The 21,036-nt window shown below is 51.6% G+C and overlaps 1 protein-coding gene across 4 annotated transcripts in view; it reads left to right on the plus strand.

Moving 5' to 3' along the window:
• The window catches only part of DHX38 (DEAH-box helicase 38), a 370,469-nt gene that overhangs the window by 57,146 nt on the left and 292,287 nt on the right, over positions 1 to 21,036 (plus strand). For 2 of the 4 annotated variants that reach the window (XM_033942501.1, XM_033942499.1), the window contains exons 3-6: positions 8,191 to 8,280; positions 17,999 to 18,164; positions 18,799 to 18,920; positions 20,076 to 20,152. In XM_033942501.1, coding sequence (XP_033798392.1) covers positions 8,191 to 8,280; positions 17,999 to 18,164; positions 18,799 to 18,920; positions 20,076 to 20,152 — 455 coding nt within the window. Of the gene's footprint in view, positions 1 to 8,190; positions 8,281 to 17,998; positions 18,165 to 18,766; positions 18,921 to 20,075; positions 20,153 to 21,036 lie in introns of those variants that run through there. The other 2 variants (XM_033942500.1, XM_033942502.1) reach the window with 2 other exon arrangements.

Here is a 21,036-nt window from a genome sequence, read left to right on the forward strand (position 1 = left end):
CACAGCCATTAAAACCAAACCCCCCTTCCCACCCCTACCTTAGGGTCAAAAATATACCTAATAGCAATATAAAAGGTTTGCAAGTAACAAATATATAGCTAACCATAGGTCATGAGGAACTTTCACACCATCTAATATAGGGATCCCACACCTTAAAAAAGGGAGTAAGACGAGTCTGAAGCAAAGCAGTCAATTTGGACATACGGAAAATAAAGTCCACTTTTCGCAGTAGGTGAGTCCGACCTGGGGGAAAAGACTGTTTCCAATGAGCTGCCAATAAAAGTCTAGCAGCAGTAAAGATAAAACAAGCTAATTTATGTGCTTTAGCAGTCAATGGAGCCAAGGGGAGATGTAAAAGAGCACTACCCATATGTCAGTGGTCTCAAACTCAAACCCTTTGCGGGGCCACATTTTGAATTTGTAGGTACTTGGAGGGCCGCAGAAAAAATAGTTAATGTCTTATTAAAGAAATGACAATTTTGCATGAGGTTAAACTCTTTATAGTTTATAAAACTTTACTTTAACAGTTAAAAGGAAAGATATATAAACTATAAAGAGTTTTACCTCATGCAAAATTGTCATTTCTTTAATAAGACATTAACTATTTTTTCTGCGGCCCTCCAAGTGCTCTATTTTTTCTGCAGCCCTCACATTTAAAGTTTAATATCTTTTCTTTCTCAAAACTGGCACATTTCAATCACTAAATTGAAAATAAAATCATTTATCCCAGGACAAGCAGGCAGCATATTCTCACATGTGGGTGACGTCATCTACGGAGCCCTCGCGCGGACAGCTTTTCAAGCAAACTTGATTGAAGTTTTAAGTTTGCTACACTGCACCACGCATGTGCATGCCTTCTCGCCCACTAGAGGGCGCATCCCACCTCGTGGTCCTCAGTTCAGTTTTTTCCGCGGAGCCAGAAGCCCTGTGGAAATTGAGCTCTGTGAAATTTGCCTTCTGTCGACGCGTCCGGTTGTTTTTTCGTCGGTCGCTGTGATTTATTTTGTCTTTTCTTTCTTTCTTGATTGTTTAAAAAAAAAAAAATAATAAATTAAACGAAACCCGAGTTTCCTTTCTTCAGTCGGCTCCGGGGGCTCCCGTGAGCCGCGGTCGCGGCAGGCCTTGCTTCCGGCCTGTTCGGGTTTCATGTCCCGTCCTGTGACGGGTTTCAAAAAGTGCACCCGGTGTGAGCGGTTACTTTCGATTACAGACCCGCACCGGTGGTGCTTGCTCTGCTTGGGGCCCGAGCATCCGACTGATTCTTGTGATCGGTGCTCCACCTTTCAGGCCAGAGCGCTCCGCCAACGCCGTGCCAGGATGGCGGAGCTTTTCTCGGTCGACTCCGCGCCGGGGAAGGCTTCGACGTCGGCCTCGGCCCAGGCCTCGACGTCGGCCTCGGTTCCCTCGGCCTCGCCTCGACCCTTGCCTTCTTCGAAGCCTACACCCTCGCTTAAGCCTGCCTCGGGTAAGTCCTCTCTTCCTTCCTCGACTCCAGGGTCGACTAAGAAGCCATCCTCGGGCTCCTCGACGGTGGGTGGGTCGTCCTCGGCCCCGCCAAAGACTACGGCCACTAATGTCCCGAGGGAATACTCGAGACTGAGGTCGCCCTCCAGGGAGCATCCCCCGGCCTCGGACCTACCGACCATGGTAGGGATCCCGGCGTTCCAGGATCTGTTACGAGCCCTGATTGCCTCGGAGCTCTCCGGGGCCCTCGAGCAATTGCAGCAAACCGCGACCTCGGCTGCTCCGACCTCGATGGCTCCGCCCTCGGCGGCCTCGGCCTCGACTCCCTCGGGCACTGGGGCGGCACCGGCCTCGACCCCGACCTTGCCCTCGACTTTGACCTCGGGGGCCCCGCCTGAGCGAAGCATACGGCCCCGTGACAAGGTGCGCAGGGTGCGTCGGATTTCCTCCTCCTCTTCCTCGAGGTCCTCCCGGGGCTCTTCACCCTCGGGCAGGCCTCGGGCGAGGCGCCGTCCGAGGAAGCCCAAGCGGTCGCGAGGTTCTCCTCGGCGCTGTGCTCGCTCTTCGCCTCTCGGGGGTGAGGCCTTACGGGTCTCGGAGCTTCGCCTCGACAACCCGGAGTTGCTTCGTTCTCCCGTCCGAGGGGGTTCGCGTGACTCCTCGCCGAGGAGGAGGGGGCGTGCCTCGGTCCCTCGGACTCCTGGGACTTCTCCCAGAGGGTCTTCGAGACGCGGACGGTCCCCGACCCCCTCGAGGCCGTTGGATAGGGCCTCTTGGGGCTCGGGGTCCGGTAGGGGGCCGCACTACTCCCATGAGGCTTCCCCCTTCTGTTCGGCAGAGAGGTCGAGAACCCCCTCGCCACCCTCCAGACCGTCCTCCTTCACCAGTTTCGTTCAGGACATGGCACGTGCTTTGGGTCTGGACCTCATGGCGGGATCCCAATATTCTAAGGAGTTCCTCGAGGAGCAGGACCTCCCCGCTCCCCCGAGGGAAACACCGAGGCTTCCTTTGAATAAGGTCCTTCTTCAGACCTTCCTTAAAAACCTGACTTCACCTCTTACAGTCACAGCGGTGCCGTCCAAGATGGAGAACAAGTATCGAACGATCCCACCTAAGGGGTTCGATAAGGCCCAACTATCTCACCAGTCTTTGCTGGTCGAGTCAGCCCTGAAGAAGACACAACCCTCCAGGGTTTCTGTGGCGGTTCCGCCCGGTAGGGAAGGTCGGACCCTCGACAAGTTTGGTCGTCGCCTCTATGCGAATTCCCTCATGGCAACCAGGGTTCTAAACTATGCCTTTACGTTCTCATCATATTTGAGGGGCATGGTGAAGGACCTCCCTCAGTACAGGGAGGACCTGCCGGACTTCCGTAGGGAGGGGTTTGACAAGTTCATGTTCAATCTTTCTCAATTGCGCCTGTACCTCTTCCATGCGGTGTACGACGCATTTGAACTTGTCTCGAGGGTGTCGGCCTTTGCGGTAGCAATGCGCCGGCTGGCGTGGCTGCGCACCCTCGACATGGACCCTAACCTGCAAGAGCGTCTGGCGGATCTCCCTTGCGTGGGGTCCGAACTGTTCGATGAATCCCTAGAGGCGGCGACCAAGCGGTTGTCTGAGCAGGAACGCTCTTTGGCCTCCTTGGTCCGACCGAAACCTCGGGCCACGCCACAAAAACCTTTCTGGCCACCCCCGAGGCGTTACCCTCAAAAGACGCCGCCGGCCTTTTCTAGGCCTCCACCTCGGCGTCCACCTCATCAGGGGAGGGGCGGACAATCTAAGCCTCAGGCGCAGAGCGCGTCCAAGCCTGCGCCGTCCTTTTGACAGTCTGTGCGGATGGGGCGGGTTCCCCTCCGCGTTCATGCCGGAACCCCTACCCATTGGGGTCGACTCCGGGCCTTTTATGTGGCTTGGACCGAGATAACATCCGACGCCTGGGTGCTCCGGACCGTCTCCGAGGGCTACTCTCTCAACTTCTGCGCTATGCCACCGGAACAGCCACCCGGGGCTCGCCCATACGATCGGGCCCAGCTCCCCGTCCTCCTGGATGAGGCCAGGGCCTTGTTGAGGCTTCGGGCGGTGGAACCTGTACCCCTCGACCAGCGGGGGCGGGGGTTTTACTCCCGTTACTTTTTGGTCCCAAAAAAGACCGGGGACTTGCGCCCCATTCTAGACCTCAGGAAGCTCAACAAGTTCCTGGTCCAGGAGAAGTTCCGGATGTTGTCACTTCTGGTTTTGTATCCTCTCTTGGAGGAAGGGGACTGGATGTGCTCCCTGGACCTGAAGGAAGCGTATACCCATGTTCCGGTGCATCCCTCCTTCCGCAAATTCTTACGGTTCCAGGTGGGCGAGCTACACCTACAGTACTGGGTCCTCCCCTTCGGCCTGGCTTCGTCCCCTCGAGTCTTCACGAAGTGTATGGTGGTGGTCGCTGCAGCCCTGAGGTCTCGGGGGATTCAGGTCTTCCCATACCTGGACGATTGGCTGATCAAAGCCCCAACCAGGGAGGGGGTTATCTCAGCGACCCGACAGTCTATCATCTTCCTTCAGCGACTGGGGTTCGAAGTAAATTTTCCCAAGTCACAGTTGTGCCCGGCCCAGTCACTTCAGTTCATAGGCGCAGTGCTGGACACTGTTCGCCTCCGTTCATTCCTCCCTCCTCCTCGTTTGGAGGCTTTGGTACGGTTGGCCCGTCTGATCCTTCCTTTGCCTGTGGTGTCGGCTCAGCGCATGATGATGCTTCTGGGCCACATGGCGTCTACAGTCCACGTCACTCCATTCGCCAGACTGCACCTGAGAATTCCTCAGTGGACTCTGGCCTCTCAGTGGCGCCAGGAGTGCGATCCTGTCTCTCGTCGCATAACAGTGACTCCTTCTTTGAGACGTTCGCTTTGTTGGTGGACCGACTCTTCGAATCTTTCCGGGGGTTTGCTCTTTCTCGTCCCTCCTCATCGCAAAGTTCTGACCACGGACTCCTCGGAGTACGCGTGGGGGGCCCACCTCGACGGTCTGCGGACCCAGGGATTGTGGTCGGCGGAGGATCGCCGCTGTCACATCAATGTGTTGGAGCTTCGTGCCATTTTTCTGGCGGCTCGAGCGTTCTGCCACCTACTCCGAGATCAGGTAGTCCTGGTGCGAACGGACAACCAGGTGGCCATGTATTATGTGAACAAGCAAGGTGGGACGGGCTCGTGGTCCCTCTGCTAGGAAGCTCTGCGCCTTTGGGAATGGGCGATCTCCCAGAACATCTTCCTGCAGGCTGTCTATATCCAGGGAGAACGGAACTGCTTGGCAGACAAACTCAGTCGGCTTCTTCAGCCGCACGAGTGGTCACTCAACTCCAGAGTCCTGCGCGAGGTCTTCCATCGCTGGGGGACTCCACAGGTGGATCTGTTTGCTTCTCCGGACACTCGCAAACTACCCCTTTATTGTTCTCGGATGTATTCCCCGGACCGTCTAGAAGCGGACGCCTTCCTTCTCGACTGGGGAGGGAGGTTCCTTTATGCGTTTCCTCCGTTTCCCCTGATCTTGAGAACGTTGGTTCGTCTCAAATCATCCAGAGCCACTATGATTCTCATAGCGCCTCGGTGGCCTCGTCAACACTGGTTCTCCCTGCTTCTTCAACTCAGTGTCAGGGAGCCTCTGCTTCTGCCTGTGTTTCCCTCTCTGCTATCTCAGAGTCGAGGTTCGCTGTTGCATCCCAATCTTCAGTCGTTACACCTGACCGCTTGGTTCCTTGCCCCTTGACTTCGGTCCCGGTTTCTCGGTCAGTGAGGGAAGTTTTGGAAGCCTCGCGCAAGGTCTCGACCAGGCTTTGTTATTCCCAGAAATGGACCAGATTTTCCTCCTGGTGTTCCTCGCGTCATCTGTATCCGGACTCGGTCCCGGTGTCGTCGGTGCTGGACTATTTGTTACATCTGTCTAATTCCGGCCTGAAGACGACATCTGTTCGAGTACATCTCAGTGCCATTTCTGCCTTTCATCGGCATTTGGACGGACGTTCTCTTTCGCTTCATCCTCTGGTGACGCGTTTCATGAAGGGTCTACTCAATGTTTGCCCCCCTCTGAAGCCTCCTCCCGTCGTTTGGGATTTGAATGTTGTATTAGCTCAACTGATGAAACCTCCCTTTGAGCCTATCGACAAGTCTCTTCTCAAATTTCTTACTTGGAAGGTGGTTTTTCTAATTGCCCTCACATCTGCTCGACGGATTAGTGAGTTGCAAGCTTTGGTGGCGGACCCGCCCTTTACTGTGTTTCATCATGACAAGGTAGTTCTCCTCACCCATCCTAAATTTTTGCCTAAGGTTGTGTCTGATTTCCACCTCAATCAGTCCATTGTCCTTCCTGTGTTTTTTTCTAAGCCCCACTCCCATCCTGGCGAGACGGCGCTCCACACGCTTGACTGTAAGAGGGCGTTGGCTTTTTATCTCCAACGTACCAGGTCTCATAGGAAGGTTCCTCAATTGTTTTTGTCCTTTGATCCTAATCGGTTGGGACATCCTGTTTCCAAGCGCACCTTGTCCAACTGGTTGGCTGCTTGTATTTCTTTTTGCTACGCTCAGGCTGGTCTTACGGCCCCGGGTCGAGTCATGGGGCATAAGGTCCGGGCGATGGCAGCTTCTGTTGCTTTCCTCCGGTCTACTCCTGTGGAGGACATATGTAAAGCTGCCACTTGGTCTTCGGTTCATACTTTCACCTCCCACTACTGTCTGGATGCTTTGTCCAGAAGCGACGGCCGGTTTGGCCAGTCGGTGTTACGTAACCTGTTTTCCTAAATTGCCATCCTCCCACCTGCCCTTTTTTGGTTGGCTTGGAGGTCACCCACATGTGAGAATATGCTGCCTGCTTGTCCTGGGATAAAGCACAGTTACTTACCGTAACAGGTGTTATCCAGGGACAGCAGGCAGATATTCTCACAACCCGCCCGCCTCCCCGGGGATGGCTTCTTTGCTAGTTATGGAACTGAGGACCACGAGGTGGGATGCGCCCTCTAGTGGGCGAGAAGGCATGCACATGCGTGGTGCAGTGTAGCAAACTTGAAACTTCAATCAAGTTTGCTTGAAAAGCTGTCCGCGCGAGGGCTCCGTAGATGACGTCACCCACATGTGAGAATATCTGCCTGCTGTCCCTGGATAACACCTGTTACGGTAAGTAACTGTGCTTTTCCTACCTTTGTTTGGTAATTTCATCAGTCTCTGACTATGCATCCAATATTTCTTCTCTTCTTTCAGCCTCCTGTATGCTTCCTCTCCTCCAGACCTCATTCCCGCTCCCAACTTTTTCTTTCTTTCTCTATGTCTGTCTTTCTTTGATTCCGTGTCCCATTTTTTGCTTTGTTTCTGGCTCCCTGTCCCCCCCCTTCTTTCTTTCTTTCTTTCTTCCTTCCTGCCCTCCCCCACGCCACCGCCGCCGGGGAATAGGCTGCTGTTGCTACCGCCATCGGAAACAGATCGAGATCTCCCTCTTTCTCTTCTCCATGGGGCAGACCAACTCTCGCCGCCCGACGTCAATTCTAACGTCGGAAAGGACGTTCTGGGCAGCCAGGCAGCGATTGACATCGGGCGGCGAGAGTTGGTCGGCCCCGAAGAGAAGCAGGGAGATCAAATAACACGGTGCCGGCCTGAGAAGGGAAGGGAAGCAGGTTGGGCACCACTGCTCTAGACGAGCCGCACTCTAGGGAGAACAGTGGACCGCCCTCCCCCCTTGGTACGCCACTGGAGCAGCAGCGAGTCTGGCCGGCTCTTCCGTGGATAGCGCAAGGAGCCGCCAATCCGCAGCTTTGAATGGAATGAGCCGGCCAGACATGCTGCTGCTCCAAAAGGAAGATAATGATCCATCCAGACCGCGGGCCGCAAATAAAATCTGGAGAGCCACATGCTGTTCGCGGGCCGCGTGTTTGAGATCGCTGCCATATGTCGAGTAAGAGTGGTATGTAAGATATCAGACAATAATTCAAAAACCATAGCCCAATAGAGGATAACCCGCGGGCAGTCCCACCAAATGTGAAGAAAGGTACCTGGCTGACCACAATTTCTCCAGTATAAATTTGACACTTGGGGGTACATTTTATGGAGACTCTTGTGTAAGGTACCACTTGTAGAGCATCTTGTATCCATTTTCCACCAAAGAGCTAGCTATAGAAACACGAAGCAAGCAGAGAAACACCCGCTCCCAGTTGATAGTTAGTGGAACTAGTCACAAGAGTCCCTCCCAGATAGAGATAAATTTAATTGGGGGGGCCTGTTGTTGAATAAGGGCTTTATAAAATCTAGAAATGCACCCCAGACCCCTACTTTCCATAAGCGCCCACTCCAGGGGGGTGTCCTCTAAGCGAAGATCACTGAGAGCCCTGCGACCAATAAAGTCCGCCACCTGATGATATCGAAAGTGATCGTTCATCGTCAAATCATAAGCCTCCCTCAAATCAGAAAACGATACCAATTTACCGTCTTCTACAAAATCCCCCAAGTCCATAAGACCCCTCCAAACCTTTCTTAAAACCAACTACGCTATCCGCTCTTACCACAACCTCTGGCAACACTTTTGGGGCACTGCTAGACTACTGGCAGTCTCTTTATTTCTGAAGTTTATTTATTTATTTCTAAGGTAAATGACTCCTGGTGTGTTGAGTCTTTAGGAGTGCAGACATTGGTATACAGTGTACACCTAGTGTGTGATTAAGAGGCTTCAGTTTCTCACCCAACAATGTTTTTGGGGTTTTTGTTGCAGAAGAGCGTGATAGAAGCAGACACAGCGGTAGCAGTTCTGAGAGAAGCAGCAGAAGAAGTGAGCCCGAGAGTCCTAGACACAGACCCAAAGGTGAGGGAAGTAAAGGGGGAAAAGATGGGCATTGCTTCAACTGAAGAGGCAAAGAAAACTTGCATCTTCCAGACAGTGGCTGAAATCGGACACAGAAAAGAAATGCCATGTTGCAGAAGTAGCGCTATGGGGAGATGCAATCTGTCTCATTTCTGAACCTTTTTTTTAACCTTTTTGATTTAAGAGGATTATGCAGCTGGAGACAGTTAACAGTTGACTTCTAGGAAGATATAGTTGTGATCTAGAAATCAGTCTGGTAAGGTACAATTAGGTTGATTTAATGGCCCATTGTAGACATTGGAATTCAAATGTCCAGGCCACACAATGTGTTTAATTCTTGAAGTGCTTTGCGAAAGACCGCTTAGTGTGGACCTTTTTGTAAATTATAAGGAAGTCTGAGAGTGAATTTCTTCATAAAGGCAGTTAATAAATCCAAATAAATAAATTACTATAATAAATTTAAGGATGTGTGGAGACCATTATTAAAGTATTATAATGATTAATTTACACTTTTCCCAATTTTATTACTCATGTGGATTTGGGGTGGGGAGGGGGATTCTTGGTTTTCCACTAATAATATATTTATGAATGACATAAGATATTATTTTCATGTGGTATATTTTAGTTGTATATGAATTTGGGAGGTGGGTGGGGGTTAAATCTTCTTGTAGATTTTCAAGTGATGTACTATAATTGTTTGATATTTACTGTACACTTGATGTAAGTTATAAAATGAATAAAGAATTTAAAAAAAAAGTACATGCTGCAGGAGCAACCATTTTAGAAGCTACTTGTACAGAATTGGCAGCACTTACGGCAAACTTGCCTGGTATGGGCCAAACCCTCTGCTAGTTATCCATGCTTAAAGGGCAGCAGTCCAGCGTCAGACCTTAGTGCAATCTGCCCCTGCCCCCCCTCATATGATTATGCTTGGTGTCGCTTAGGATACAGAAGAAGACACTAGGTCTGAAATATATCGTAGAGAAGAGAGGGGCAGAGAGGATATGATACTTCAAGGGGGTAAGGGTTCATGGGTTTGATATACCATCTTTATCCCAGGACAAGCAGGCATGATATTCTCACATGTGGGTGACGTCATCTACGGAGCCCCGATGCGGAAGCATTTTCAAGCAAACTTGATTGAAGATTTAAGTTTGCTCTGCTGCTCCACGCATGCGTGCCTTCCTGCTCCACTAGGGGGTGCATCCCCTCGTGGTCTCCAGTTCAAAATTTTCCGCGAGCCTAGAAGACGTGTTTTTCAGGCTCTGCCCCAACTGCCTTCTAGCACCGCGATTTTTTCTTGTTTTTTCACGATTAAGTCGCTGTGCGCGAATTCCTTACCTTTTTACTTGATTCCTGCTTTGTTTTCAACGACCCGGAGGCTTCCGGGTCCCCGTGGCCGCGTGGCTAATCGAGCCGCGGCTACTTTCGATTTAATGTCCCGGCCTTTGACCGGCTTTAAAAAGTGCACCCGGTGCGAGCGGCTTCTTTCTCTCACAGACCCGCATCGCCGGTGCATCCTTTGTCTGGGGGCGACTCATCCAACCGACTCCTGCCCCCAGTGCGCTATTTTCCAAAACCGGGCCCTCCGCCGAAGAAAAGCCCGCATGGCGGATCTCTTCACCCCGGACCAACCCCCCACTTCGGCCTCGAGGTCGGCCCTGGCCTCGGCCCCGGCCTTGACCTCGGCCCCGGAAACCTCGGCATCGCCTCGAGACTCGACCCCGAAGTCCTCGGGACAACAGAAAGCCTCGGCTCCGGGTAAGTCCCCTCTTCCCTCTTCAGGTTCTGTAACAGCGAAGAAGCCAGCCTCGGGGACAACGGCGACGCATGGCGGAAGCCCCATGCTTACAGCCCCGTCTAAGCCCTCCAAGCCTTCGGGCCCTGCCTCCACCACAAGGGAATACTCTGATACGAGGTCGCCCCCGGTGGAGCGCACAGAGGCAGGGGACATGCCCTCGATGCTGTCCGTGCCCGTCTTCCAGGACCTACTCCGAGCGATGATCACGTCGGAGCTGTCCGCTGCAATAGCCCAGTTTCAATCGGCCTCGACCTCGAATGTGCCAGACCAACCTGAGCCTCACACCCAACAACCTCGAGGAAAGGTGCGCAATCCTCGCCGCATCCCATCCTCCTCGGACTCCTCGCCGAGACGCCCGAGACATTCCCCCTCTGCGGACCGCCGAGGGGCAAAACGTCGGGCTAGAACGACAGAAACCTCGAACCGCCGTACCTCCAAGAAGGCCCGAGGTTCACCAACCCTACGAGGCCGTTCTCCCACACCTCGTACAGGACCACTAAGGGTGGCTGAGTTATCACTCTCCAACCCGCGTATCCTCCGAACTCCCCCTCGGACGCATTCTCCGAGGGAATCCGGATCGAGGTCACCAATCCGACATCGATCGGTACCCCTAACCCCGGCATCGTCTCCGAGGGGCTCCTCGAGACGCCGAAGATCGACAACCCCGGAACACTCTCACAGTGCTTCCCCAACCTCGGAGCATGGATCAGAGCATGAACCTCGATACTCGAGGGAAGCCTCCTTATCCTTCTCCACCCGGCGAAGGTCTCGTTCCCTGACCCCGCACGGGGCTCCGGGGACATCTCGCCCATCCTTCACTCGCTTTGTCCAAGACATGGGCCACGCATTGGACTTAGATCTCCAGTCCGACTCCAGATACTCTAAGGAGTACCTGGCGGAGCTGGATATGCCATCACTGCCCAGAGAGTCCCTCCGCTTACCACCTAACCCGGTACTCCAACAGGCCTTCTTCAGGAACCTGGAGACCCCCTACATGGTCACGGCCGTACCCTCCAAAATGGAGGCCAAGTACCGCACAGTACCTTATCCGGGATTCGAGCAACCACAGCTCTCCCACCAATCGCTGCTGGTGGAATCCTCCTTGAAAAAGGCTCACCCGTCCCGAGTCTCAGCAGCGGTACCCCCAGGCCGGGAAGGCCGAACCCTGGACAAGTTCGGCAGGAGACTATACCAAAACGCAATGATGGCCTCTAGGGTGCAAAGCTACACTTTCACCTTCACATCATACCTCAAACACCTCATTGGACTATTGAGAGCCTTTGAGACTGACCTACCGGCCTCCCGGCAGGAAACGTTCGGCCTGCTTTTAGAGTCCCTCTCCAACCTGCGCCTTCATCTATTCCACGCGGCCTACGATGGCTTCGAACTCTCCTCCAGAGAAGCAGCCTTCGCTATCGCCATGCGCCGACTAGCTTGGCTGCGCCTGGTCGACATGGACCCCAACTTACAGGACCGGTTAGCAAACCTCCCCTGCGTGGGAAAGGAATTGTTCGATGACACTATCGAGGCGGCGACAAAACGCCTCTCCGAACATGAACGCTCATTTGCCTCCCTTGTCCGGCAAAAGCCCAAACCGCCAGCGCCCAGGCCATACAGGGCCCCTCCGCGCCGCTACCCACAAAAGTCCACCCCTGCTTTCTCGCGGCCCCCACCCAGACGCCCGCAAGCCCATCAAAGGGCCATGCCCAAGTCCCAACCGCCCGCGACCACCAAACCATCCCCGTCCTTTTGACGGGACACGCGGAAGGGGGCGGGCCCCCTCCGCCATAGTCCCAGACCGCCTTCCCATCGGAGGTCGACTCAAAGCCTTTTACCCTCGCTGGGAACAGCTCACGACGGACGCATGGGTCCTTGGCGTGATCTCATCAGGGTACTCTCTCAACTTTCGGGCCATTCCCCCGGACAACCCCCCAAGGAATTGCCCTCCCAACAGGACTCAGCTACCTCTACTCCTCTCCGAAGCTCGACACCTGCTTCGCCTGAGAGCAGTGGAGAAGGTCCCCCCCGACCAACGGGGGAAGGGCTTCTACTCCCGTTACTTTCTGGTACCGAAAAAAACGGGAGACCTACGCCCAATACTAGACTTGAGACGCCTCAACAAATTCCTGGTACGGGAAAAGTTTCGGATGCTCTCACTACCAACACTCTACCCCCTGATCGACGAGGGCGACTGGCTCTGCTCCCTCGATCTCAAGGAGGCGTACACACATGTCCCAGTGCACCCCGCTCACCGCAAGTTTTTGCGTTTCCAAGTAGGGGACTGGCACCTACAATACCGAGTCCTCCCCTTCGGACTAGCATCATCACCTCGGGTCTTCACCAAGTGCCTCGTGGTGGTAGCAGCAACCTTACGCTCCCAGGGCCTCCAGGTATTCCCCTACCTGGACGACTGGCTAATCAAAGCCCCGTCCAAAGAAGGGGCTATCTCAGCGACCCAACAGACTATTACCTATCTACAAAGTCTGGGGTTCGAAATAAACTTCCCAAAATCTCAACTACGCCCCTCACAATCCCTACAGTTCATCGGGGCCACGCTGGACACGGTTCGCCTCCGTTCCTTCCTCCCCCCTCCGCGCCTGGAGGCGTTAGTAAGTCTGAGCCGAAGGATCTCTCGGCTGACCTCAGTATCAGCCCGACAGATGATGATCCTCCTGGGCCACATGGCCTCCACCGTCCATGTCACACCCTTCGCCTGCCTCCATCTGAGAATCCCTCAATGGACCCTGGCGTCTCAATGGCGTCAAGACCGGGACCCGATCGACCGCTCCGTGACAGTGACTCCTTCATTGCAACGATCGCTCCGCTGGTGGGCCGACTCTTCAAATCTTTCCAAAGGTTTGCTCTTCCTCACCCCACCCCACAGCAAGGTACTCACCACGGACTCGTCGGAGTACGCTTGGGGAGCCCATCTGGACGGCCTGCGCACCCAAGGAATGTGGTCAGCACAAGACCGCCGCTGCCACATCAACGTGCTAGAACTTCGGGCCATCTACCTCGCAGCAGTAGCCTTCCAACATCTGCTCCGCGACCGAGTGGTTCTCATCCGAACCGACAATCAAGTAGCGATGTACTACGTAAACAAACAAGGGGGCACAGGATCTTGGCCCCTTTGCCGGGAAGCCCTGCGCCTCTGGAAATGGGCAATCTCCAACAACACCTTCCTTCGGGCGGTGTACATACAAGGAGAACAAAACTGCCTGGCGGACAGACTCAGCCGCCTCCTCCAGCCACACGAGTGGTCACTACACTCTCAGGCCCTACGAGGAGTGTTCGAACGGTGGGGGACGCCTCAAATAGACCTGTTCGCGTCCCCTCACAATCACAAGCTGCCTCTCTTCTGCTCCCGGATATACTCCCCGGACCGGCTCGAGGCCGACGCCTTCCTCCTCGATTGGGAGGGAAGGTTCCTGTACGCGTTCCCGCCGTTCCCTCTGATACTGCGGACGCTTGTCCACCTGAAAACAGTACAAGCCACCCTGATCCTGATTGCCCCTCGCTGGCCACGCCAGCCGTGGTTTTCCCTTCTACTTCAACTCAGTGTCAGAGATCCACTGCCTCTGCCTCTGTTTCCCTCTCTACTGTCACAGGGTCAGGGTTCACTGTTACATCCCAATCTTCAATCTCTTCATCTGAATGCTTGGTTTCTCTCCCCCTGACTGCTCTCCCCGTGTCTCAATCAGTCAAGGAGATATTGGAGGCCTCTAGAAAAATCTCGACGAGAACCTGCTACTCCCAAAAGTGGACCAGATTCTCAACCTGGTGCTCCTCCCACAGCCAGGACCCGGTGTCGGTCCCCGTCCCCCTGGTCCTTGACTATCTACTTCAACTATCTCATTCCGGCCTAAAGACCAACTCCATTCGAGTACACCTCAGTGCGATTGCGGCCTTTCATCAGCCCCTGGAAGGGAAAGCCCTCTCGCTCCATCCCTTAGTCACTCGCTTCATGAAGGGCCTGCTGAACGTCCACCCCCCTCTCAAACCTCCCCCGGTGGTTTGGGACCTTAACGTGGTTCTGGCTCAACTAATGAAACCTCCATTTGAGCCCCTAGACAAATGCCATCCAAAATTCCTCACTTGGAAGGTGATTTTCCTACTCGCGCTCACGTCCGCACGGCGGGTTAGTGAGCTACAAGCCCTGGTAGCGGACCCACCCTTCACGGTATTCCATCACGACAAGGTGGTACTCCGCACCCATCCAAAGTTCCTACCTAAAGTAGTGTCTGATTTCCATCTCAATCAGTCCATTGTCTTACCTGTGTTTTTTCCCAAGCCCCACTCTCACCCCGGAGAAGTGGCGCTCCACACTCTTGACTGCAAAAGAGCGTTGGCCTTTTACCTCCAACGCACTCAGCCACACCGGAAAGTCCCACAACTGTTTTTGTCCTTCGACCCAAACCGGTTAGGTCACCCAGTTTCCAAACGCACCTTGTCCAACTGGTTGGCCGATTGCATCTCCTTTTGTTACGCTCAGGCTGGTCTCGCGCTGCATGGTCGAGTAACGGGACACAAAGTCCGAGCGATGGCAGCCTCCGTAGCCTTCCTCAGGTCAACACCTATTGAGGAAATCTGCAAGGCTGCCACATGGTCTTCGGTTCATACCTTCACCTCCCACTACTGTCTGGACTCCCTGTCCAGAAGCGATGGCCGGTTCGGCCAATCGGTGTTGCGAAATCTATTTGCTTAAATTGCCAACTTCCCTCCATCCCTCTGCAGTAAGCTTGGAGGTCACCCACATGTGAGAATATCATGCCTGCTTGTCCTGGGATAAAGCACAGTTACTTACCGTAACAGGTGTTATCCAGGGACAGCAGGCATATATTCTCACAACCCGCCCACCTCCCCGAGGTTGGCTTCTTGGCTAGTTAAGTGAACTGGAGACCACGAGGGGATGCACCCCCTAGTGGAGCAGGAAGGCACGCATGCGTGGAGCAGCAGAGCAAACTTAAATCTTCAATCAAGTTTGCTTGAAAATGCTTCCGCATCGGGGCTCCGTAGATGACGTCACCCACATGTGAGAATATATGCCTGCTGTCCCTGGATAACACCTGTTACGGTAAGTAACTGTGCTTTCTGGCTGTAGCTCTCTTGAGAGGGAGACATTGAGATCAGGATATATTAGGGCTCGTATGCTTTATGAATTATTGTGAGGCAATCTATAAATGTTCAGTTGCTAGCTCCTCTTAGTGTGGCTTTCTGTTTCTGCCTTTGTGTTCCTAATTCCTGCTGTTTATGGCTTTTGAAGCGATATGAGCTAGTTAGGGCTAAATTCTGTCTTTGCTTGTTGACATAAATTAACCAAGATAATGTCCTGATTAGAGAGTTGCGTGGGGACAGAAACCCACCCGTCCCCGCCAAAATCCCACCCATCCCCACGAGGAATCCCCTCTGTCCCCGCCCGTCCCTATAAACTTCAGAAATAGTTAATTAAAGGCTCTGGTGGAGACCCATTTACAAATAAGCAAAGAGATTTTATTAATTTGGAAATATTAATTGGGAAGAATACATACTTTGTAAATGGGTTTCTATCAGAGCCTCTAATGTAAATATAAAATAGAAATACAGTCAAACCTCGGTTTGCGAGTGTTTTGCAAGATGAGCAAAACACTCAGCAAACTTTTGACTCGCAAACTGAGTGTTGACTCGATTTGCGAGCACCCCCCCGATAACCGGCATCGCTCCCCCCGCTCACAAAGGCCCCCTCGCTCCAACCGGCCCCCCTACCTGAACAACTTAAACTTACCCCCTCCCCCCGTCTGGCACCGGCACGCAGGCACAGATCGTGCCGGTGCCTAGAAGATCTTCCGCCTTCTGCCTGCCTTGAGCATGCATCTGCGCATGCTCAAGGACTTCTAATTCTCCCTCGAGAGGGATGCATGCTCAAGGCAGGCAGAAGCTGGAAGATCTACTAGGCACCGGCATGATCTGTGCCTGCGTGCCGGTGCCGGTGCCAGATGGTTTGGGGGGGTGCTGGTTGGAGCGAGGGGGCCTTTACGAGCGGGGTGGAGCGATGCCAGTTTTCGGGGGGGGGGGGGGGGTAATGTATTAAAGCGAGTTTCCATTATTTTCTATGGGGAAACTCGCTTTGATAAACGAGCATTTGGATTACGAGCATGCTCCTGGAACGGATTATGCTCGTAATCCAAGGTACCACTGTACTCAGCTGAGGACTTCCTTTGCAGTTGGCCGGGGGTCCCTTTTGCCAAGCTTGACAGGCAGCAGTAGCGTCCCTGAGTCACAGATGCTGGCACTTCAGTGGCTCATGGATGCTGCCAGCGACTGCTGCACTTGGTGGAGGGGGAGTTCTGGCCGTGTCTAGAGGAAGTCCTCTGCTGGCGGTGCTTGGGGATCCCCACTAGCCACAGCAAGGGTCAGCAAGTACTTCAACCAGAAATGCATTTCCTTTTCTTTTGAACACAATACAAAGACATCTGCTATATATATTTCCCAAAGCTAACATATTTTAGTCAATAAATTCCGTTTTTTACCTTTGTTGTCTGGAAACTTATTTTTCCATTAAGTTGATCCCGGTTTCTTTTTTCCACTTTCTCATCTTCTGTAAATTCTTCTGTTGCTATCCATTGGTTCCTCCTACCATGGTCCAGCATTTATCCCTCTGTCATCCCCCAGACCATGTGCAGCATCTTTTGCCCCTGCCCACCAACCCAATGCCCAACATTTCTCCAGCACCATGCCACATCTCTCCCTCCATTCCCTTCACCACTATGTCCAACATTCCAACCGCTTGCATCCCTTTCAATCTATCATACTGTCCCCTTTCCACCACAACATTTCTCCCTCATCTTTTTCTTCCCTATCGTCTGTACCTTCCTCCTTCCATATGACCAAAAATTCTCCTCTTTCTTTCATTCCCCGTGTACACCATCTCTTTTTCCCTCTCATTGACACACTCATGCCCAATTCTCCCTTTTACATTGTATTTTGTTTACCATCTGTCTATTACTTCAGACCCATCAGTTGACTCATTTTCATTCACACACTAACAAAAAGAATTCTTAAATGCTGATTCCCCTTAAAAAACTAGATAACAGTACAATATGATATGCATATGGTCAGAAGTCAATAAAACACAAACAGAAAATACGGAACGGGTCGTCTAAAGAAAGCTAACCTCCCCCCCCCCAATGTTGAAAAGCAAAAATCCAGAGAAAGTGCAATAAACTTTGAAAGGACAAAGCCTAAAGGAAAGTCCCCCCCCCAAATGCATTTAAATGATCAATTACCAGATATGGGTTCTGAATACACAATGCAAAACAGCCCTGTTTCTCCCGACTGACTGAGCTGTACTTCTTCGCAGGGCAGCGGGCCCTGCCTTTTCTGCCCCCTCCTGTCACCCGAGTGCTGCACGTCTTCGCAAGGCAACGGGCCCTGCCTTTTCTGTCCATCTCCGAGGCTCCCGCAAGACTTTACCGCTCCCGAGTGCTGCACTTCTTCACAGGGCAGTGGGCCCTGCTCGCTCCATGTGGCTGACCCGAAGCCTTACCTCCGACGTCAGCTCTGATGTCGGGGGAAGACTTCCGGGTTGGCTACGTGTGGTGTGCTGGGAGCAGAAGGGCAGGAAAAGAAGACGCAAAAGGGCAGGAAAAGAAGACGAGCCATTTGGCTCAAGCTGCCTCTCAACCCCACAGGATCCCCGAGACTATGAGGGGCGTCCCCACGGGATCCCCACGATCCTAGAGGGCGTCCCCACGGGATCCCTGTGACCCGAAGGGGGAACCCGTGGGTCCCGTGGGATTTCCATCGTCCCCGTTCCCGTGCAGCTCTCTAGTCCTGACTCTAAGGGGACCATTTTACATAGAAACATGATGGCAGATAAAGGCCATATGACCCATCTAGTCTGCCCTGAAGGATCTAAATCTTTTTCCTTGTTTACTCCAGATGCAACAACTCCATCTCGTTCCAGTTGGGAGGATGATGACAGTGGATACAGTAGTTCACGGCGATCCCAGTGGGAGTCACCTTCACCCACAGCATCTCAACGAGACTCAGAACGCAGTAACAGAAGCAGCATAGTCAGAGACAGTGAGAGGCAGGATAGAGATAGGTGAGTGTGGGTATCTCTAATTGCGCTATTAGTTAGTGGTTTAAGACTGTCTAGTGCACACACACACATCATTCCTGCTAAGAATATAAGAGTTGCCATCAAGCTCAGAATCCTCTTTCCAACAGTGGCCAACCCAGGTCACAAGTACCTGGCTAGACCCCCAAAGAGTAAAACCTAGGAAATAAGCAGTGGATTTCCCCAAATCCATCTTAATAATGGATTATGGACTTCTTTTAGGAAATTGCCAAACCTTTTTAAAATCCTGCTATGCCAACTGATTTCACCACATTCTCTGACAGTGAATTCCAGAGTTTAATTACTTGTTGAGTGAAGAAATATTTTCTCTGGCTTCTTTGAAATCTACTACTTAGTGGCTTCATGTAGTCCTAGTATTTTTGGGAAGAGTAAAGAAGCGATTCTCTTCAGTATTTTATAGAGCTCTATTCTATCTCTTTTGCAGACTGAAGAGCCCTAACCACTTTAGCCTTTCCTCATAGGGAAGCCATCGCATCCCTTTTTATCAAACAAGGACATTATAACATTCTCATCTTTGTTTCCCATTCCTTTCCTGATTACTCCTAACGTTCTGTTTGCGTTTTTAGCTGAGCTAACCAATGCGAACTGATCTGTTTAGTAGGCCAGGAAAGAGCAGATACACAGATGACACCCCTCTACCAACGCCATCTTACAAATATAACGAGTGGGCTGATGACCGCAGGCATTTTGGCTCGACACCCCGGCTATCTAAAGGAAAAGGTAAATACGTAGGCAGGACGGTGGACTTAATGCCTTCTGCATGACACATCTTGTATTCTTATTACCTTGAAGGGCTCTGGAGAGCGTGTGTGTGGAGGGGGTTGTGCTATGGGATCAGCATGACACATTTTGTATTATCACTTTGAAAGGCTTTGTGGGGGGGGGGGGGGAATGGGTTTTGTGCTGTGCAGGAATATTTTCATTAATGAGAAGAATAATCAGAAGGAAAATGAGGCCCGAGCTAAAAATATTGTCTTTTTCATAACAAAAAATTGATTATGAACAGAAAATTTATCAACTTGAATTTTAATCATTTCTATTAATGAAAATGCTAAATGTTGTAGCCATTGCTTTCCATCCGTCCATCCCCTAAGAGTGTGCCATTTGATAATGACGCTTTGTTTCATGGTCTGCAGTCTCCTGCATCTCCTTGAGACCACCAGTAGCCACACATGTTCAGTTTTCAGAGCCTGCGCAAAACCCAAGCAGGTACAGATGTTGGCAGAAGTTAGGATCAGTGATTTTGTGCCTGCTTTGAAAACTGAACATGTGTGGCAGCCAGGGAGATGCAGCAGACTGTAGACCATGAAAAGCAGTGTTTGGTCAGCTCAGCAGTTGAGTGTATTCTGTACAACCCACCCATAGGGGACATGACTGCAATTGGTCAGGCTGAAGAGCTTGAGAAACATATCCCCAGCTATTGCTTTGGTTTCACCATTGAGAAAAGCACTGTTTTATGTGCATTAACATGTTTGCTCACAGTAAAAAACAAGCCAAGAAAAGCAAGAACTGAAATGATTTGTCATAAGTTTGTGAACTGAATAAGAACAAAATTTGGGAGGGAAGACTGAATAAAAACAGACAGAACTAGAATAAAATAAAAATGACATGTTTTGTGCATGAAAAATACTAGAACTAAAGTATCTCTGATGCTATGGGATCAGCATGTTGCATTTTGTATTCTCATCACTTTGAAGGGCTTTGCAGTGTGAATGTGAGGGGGGGGGGTTATGTCATTGGATCAGCATAACACATTTTGTATTTTTAGCTCTTTGAAGGGCTCTGGCGGGTATGTGTATATGGGGAGGGGGAGGAGGAGGGGATTATTAAGATGCTATGGGATATAAAGTGAATATCTTTATTCTTCGTTTACAGGTAGGAGAGAAAATGAGGGGGGCGGAATTGAGTTTGAGACTGAAGAAGAGCGACAGCAATGGGAGGATGATCAAAGGGTTAGTTTTCTCATGCAATAGCTTGGGACATTTTAGCCAGTGAACATAAGCTTATTTCTAGAGAATTGTAGATAAAGGTGAGGTGGGGGGAGAAGCTAGGTGGAGTGCTCTGATGTGGTGATGCACGAGCGTGTGCTGATGTGACGTTAGTATGTTACAGTGCAAGCTTTCTTTTGTACCGCTACAGTGATGTGTACAGTGGTAAAAAAAAATCCCCATTGGTCCATCCACTCTGACTGGTTCTGTCTATTCTGCAAGGAGGCATCTTGGTTGCTTTTAGATTTCTCCTTAAACAATTTTCGTTTATCAGGATGAAACACCACCCACAATGCAACTTCCTGCCCACCATGCTATTGTCTGTCACATCATCACCATCATGTCTTACCAGCAAACAAGCCGAACAGCTACTGAATCTAGCCTGAGAGATCCCCTGTAGTCGCAGCCTGCAGAAATCAAGCTGGCCCCCTAGGCTTCCTTTCTATGCCTTTTTTTTTTTTTTTTTTACTTAACGCTTTCTGTCTGTGCTTTTGAGGGAGGAAAGGGTGGGTTGTTTGCGGTATTTCAATCTTCTAATCTTGTTAGTACTATTGTCATAGAATATGACCTTGGCTAAAATGTTTGTTAGACCTCAACTGATTCATCTTCTCTTTGCGATTAGTGATCCTCTGTACTTCAGGGTTTTTATCTCCAGCTCCACTTGCAATCTCTTCTGCTTGTTCCCCACCTGTTCAGTCAACTACAAGAAAGCATGGGTGTGGGAGTGTGTATGTGCTTCCTTATCTAGTGTTTTGCTAACGAAGGGGTGGGTACTGCATAGTATTATAAACTTTTCTGGTAATGTAGCCTGATGGTCTCAACTTCAAAAGAGGAACAGGTTTATGTAG

This window comes from Geotrypetes seraphini, chromosome 4 (genome assembly GCF_902459505.1).
Source record: "Geotrypetes seraphini chromosome 4, aGeoSer1.1, whole genome shotgun sequence".
Lineage (NCBI taxonomy): Eukaryota > Metazoa > Chordata > Amphibia > Gymnophiona > Dermophiidae > Geotrypetes > Geotrypetes seraphini.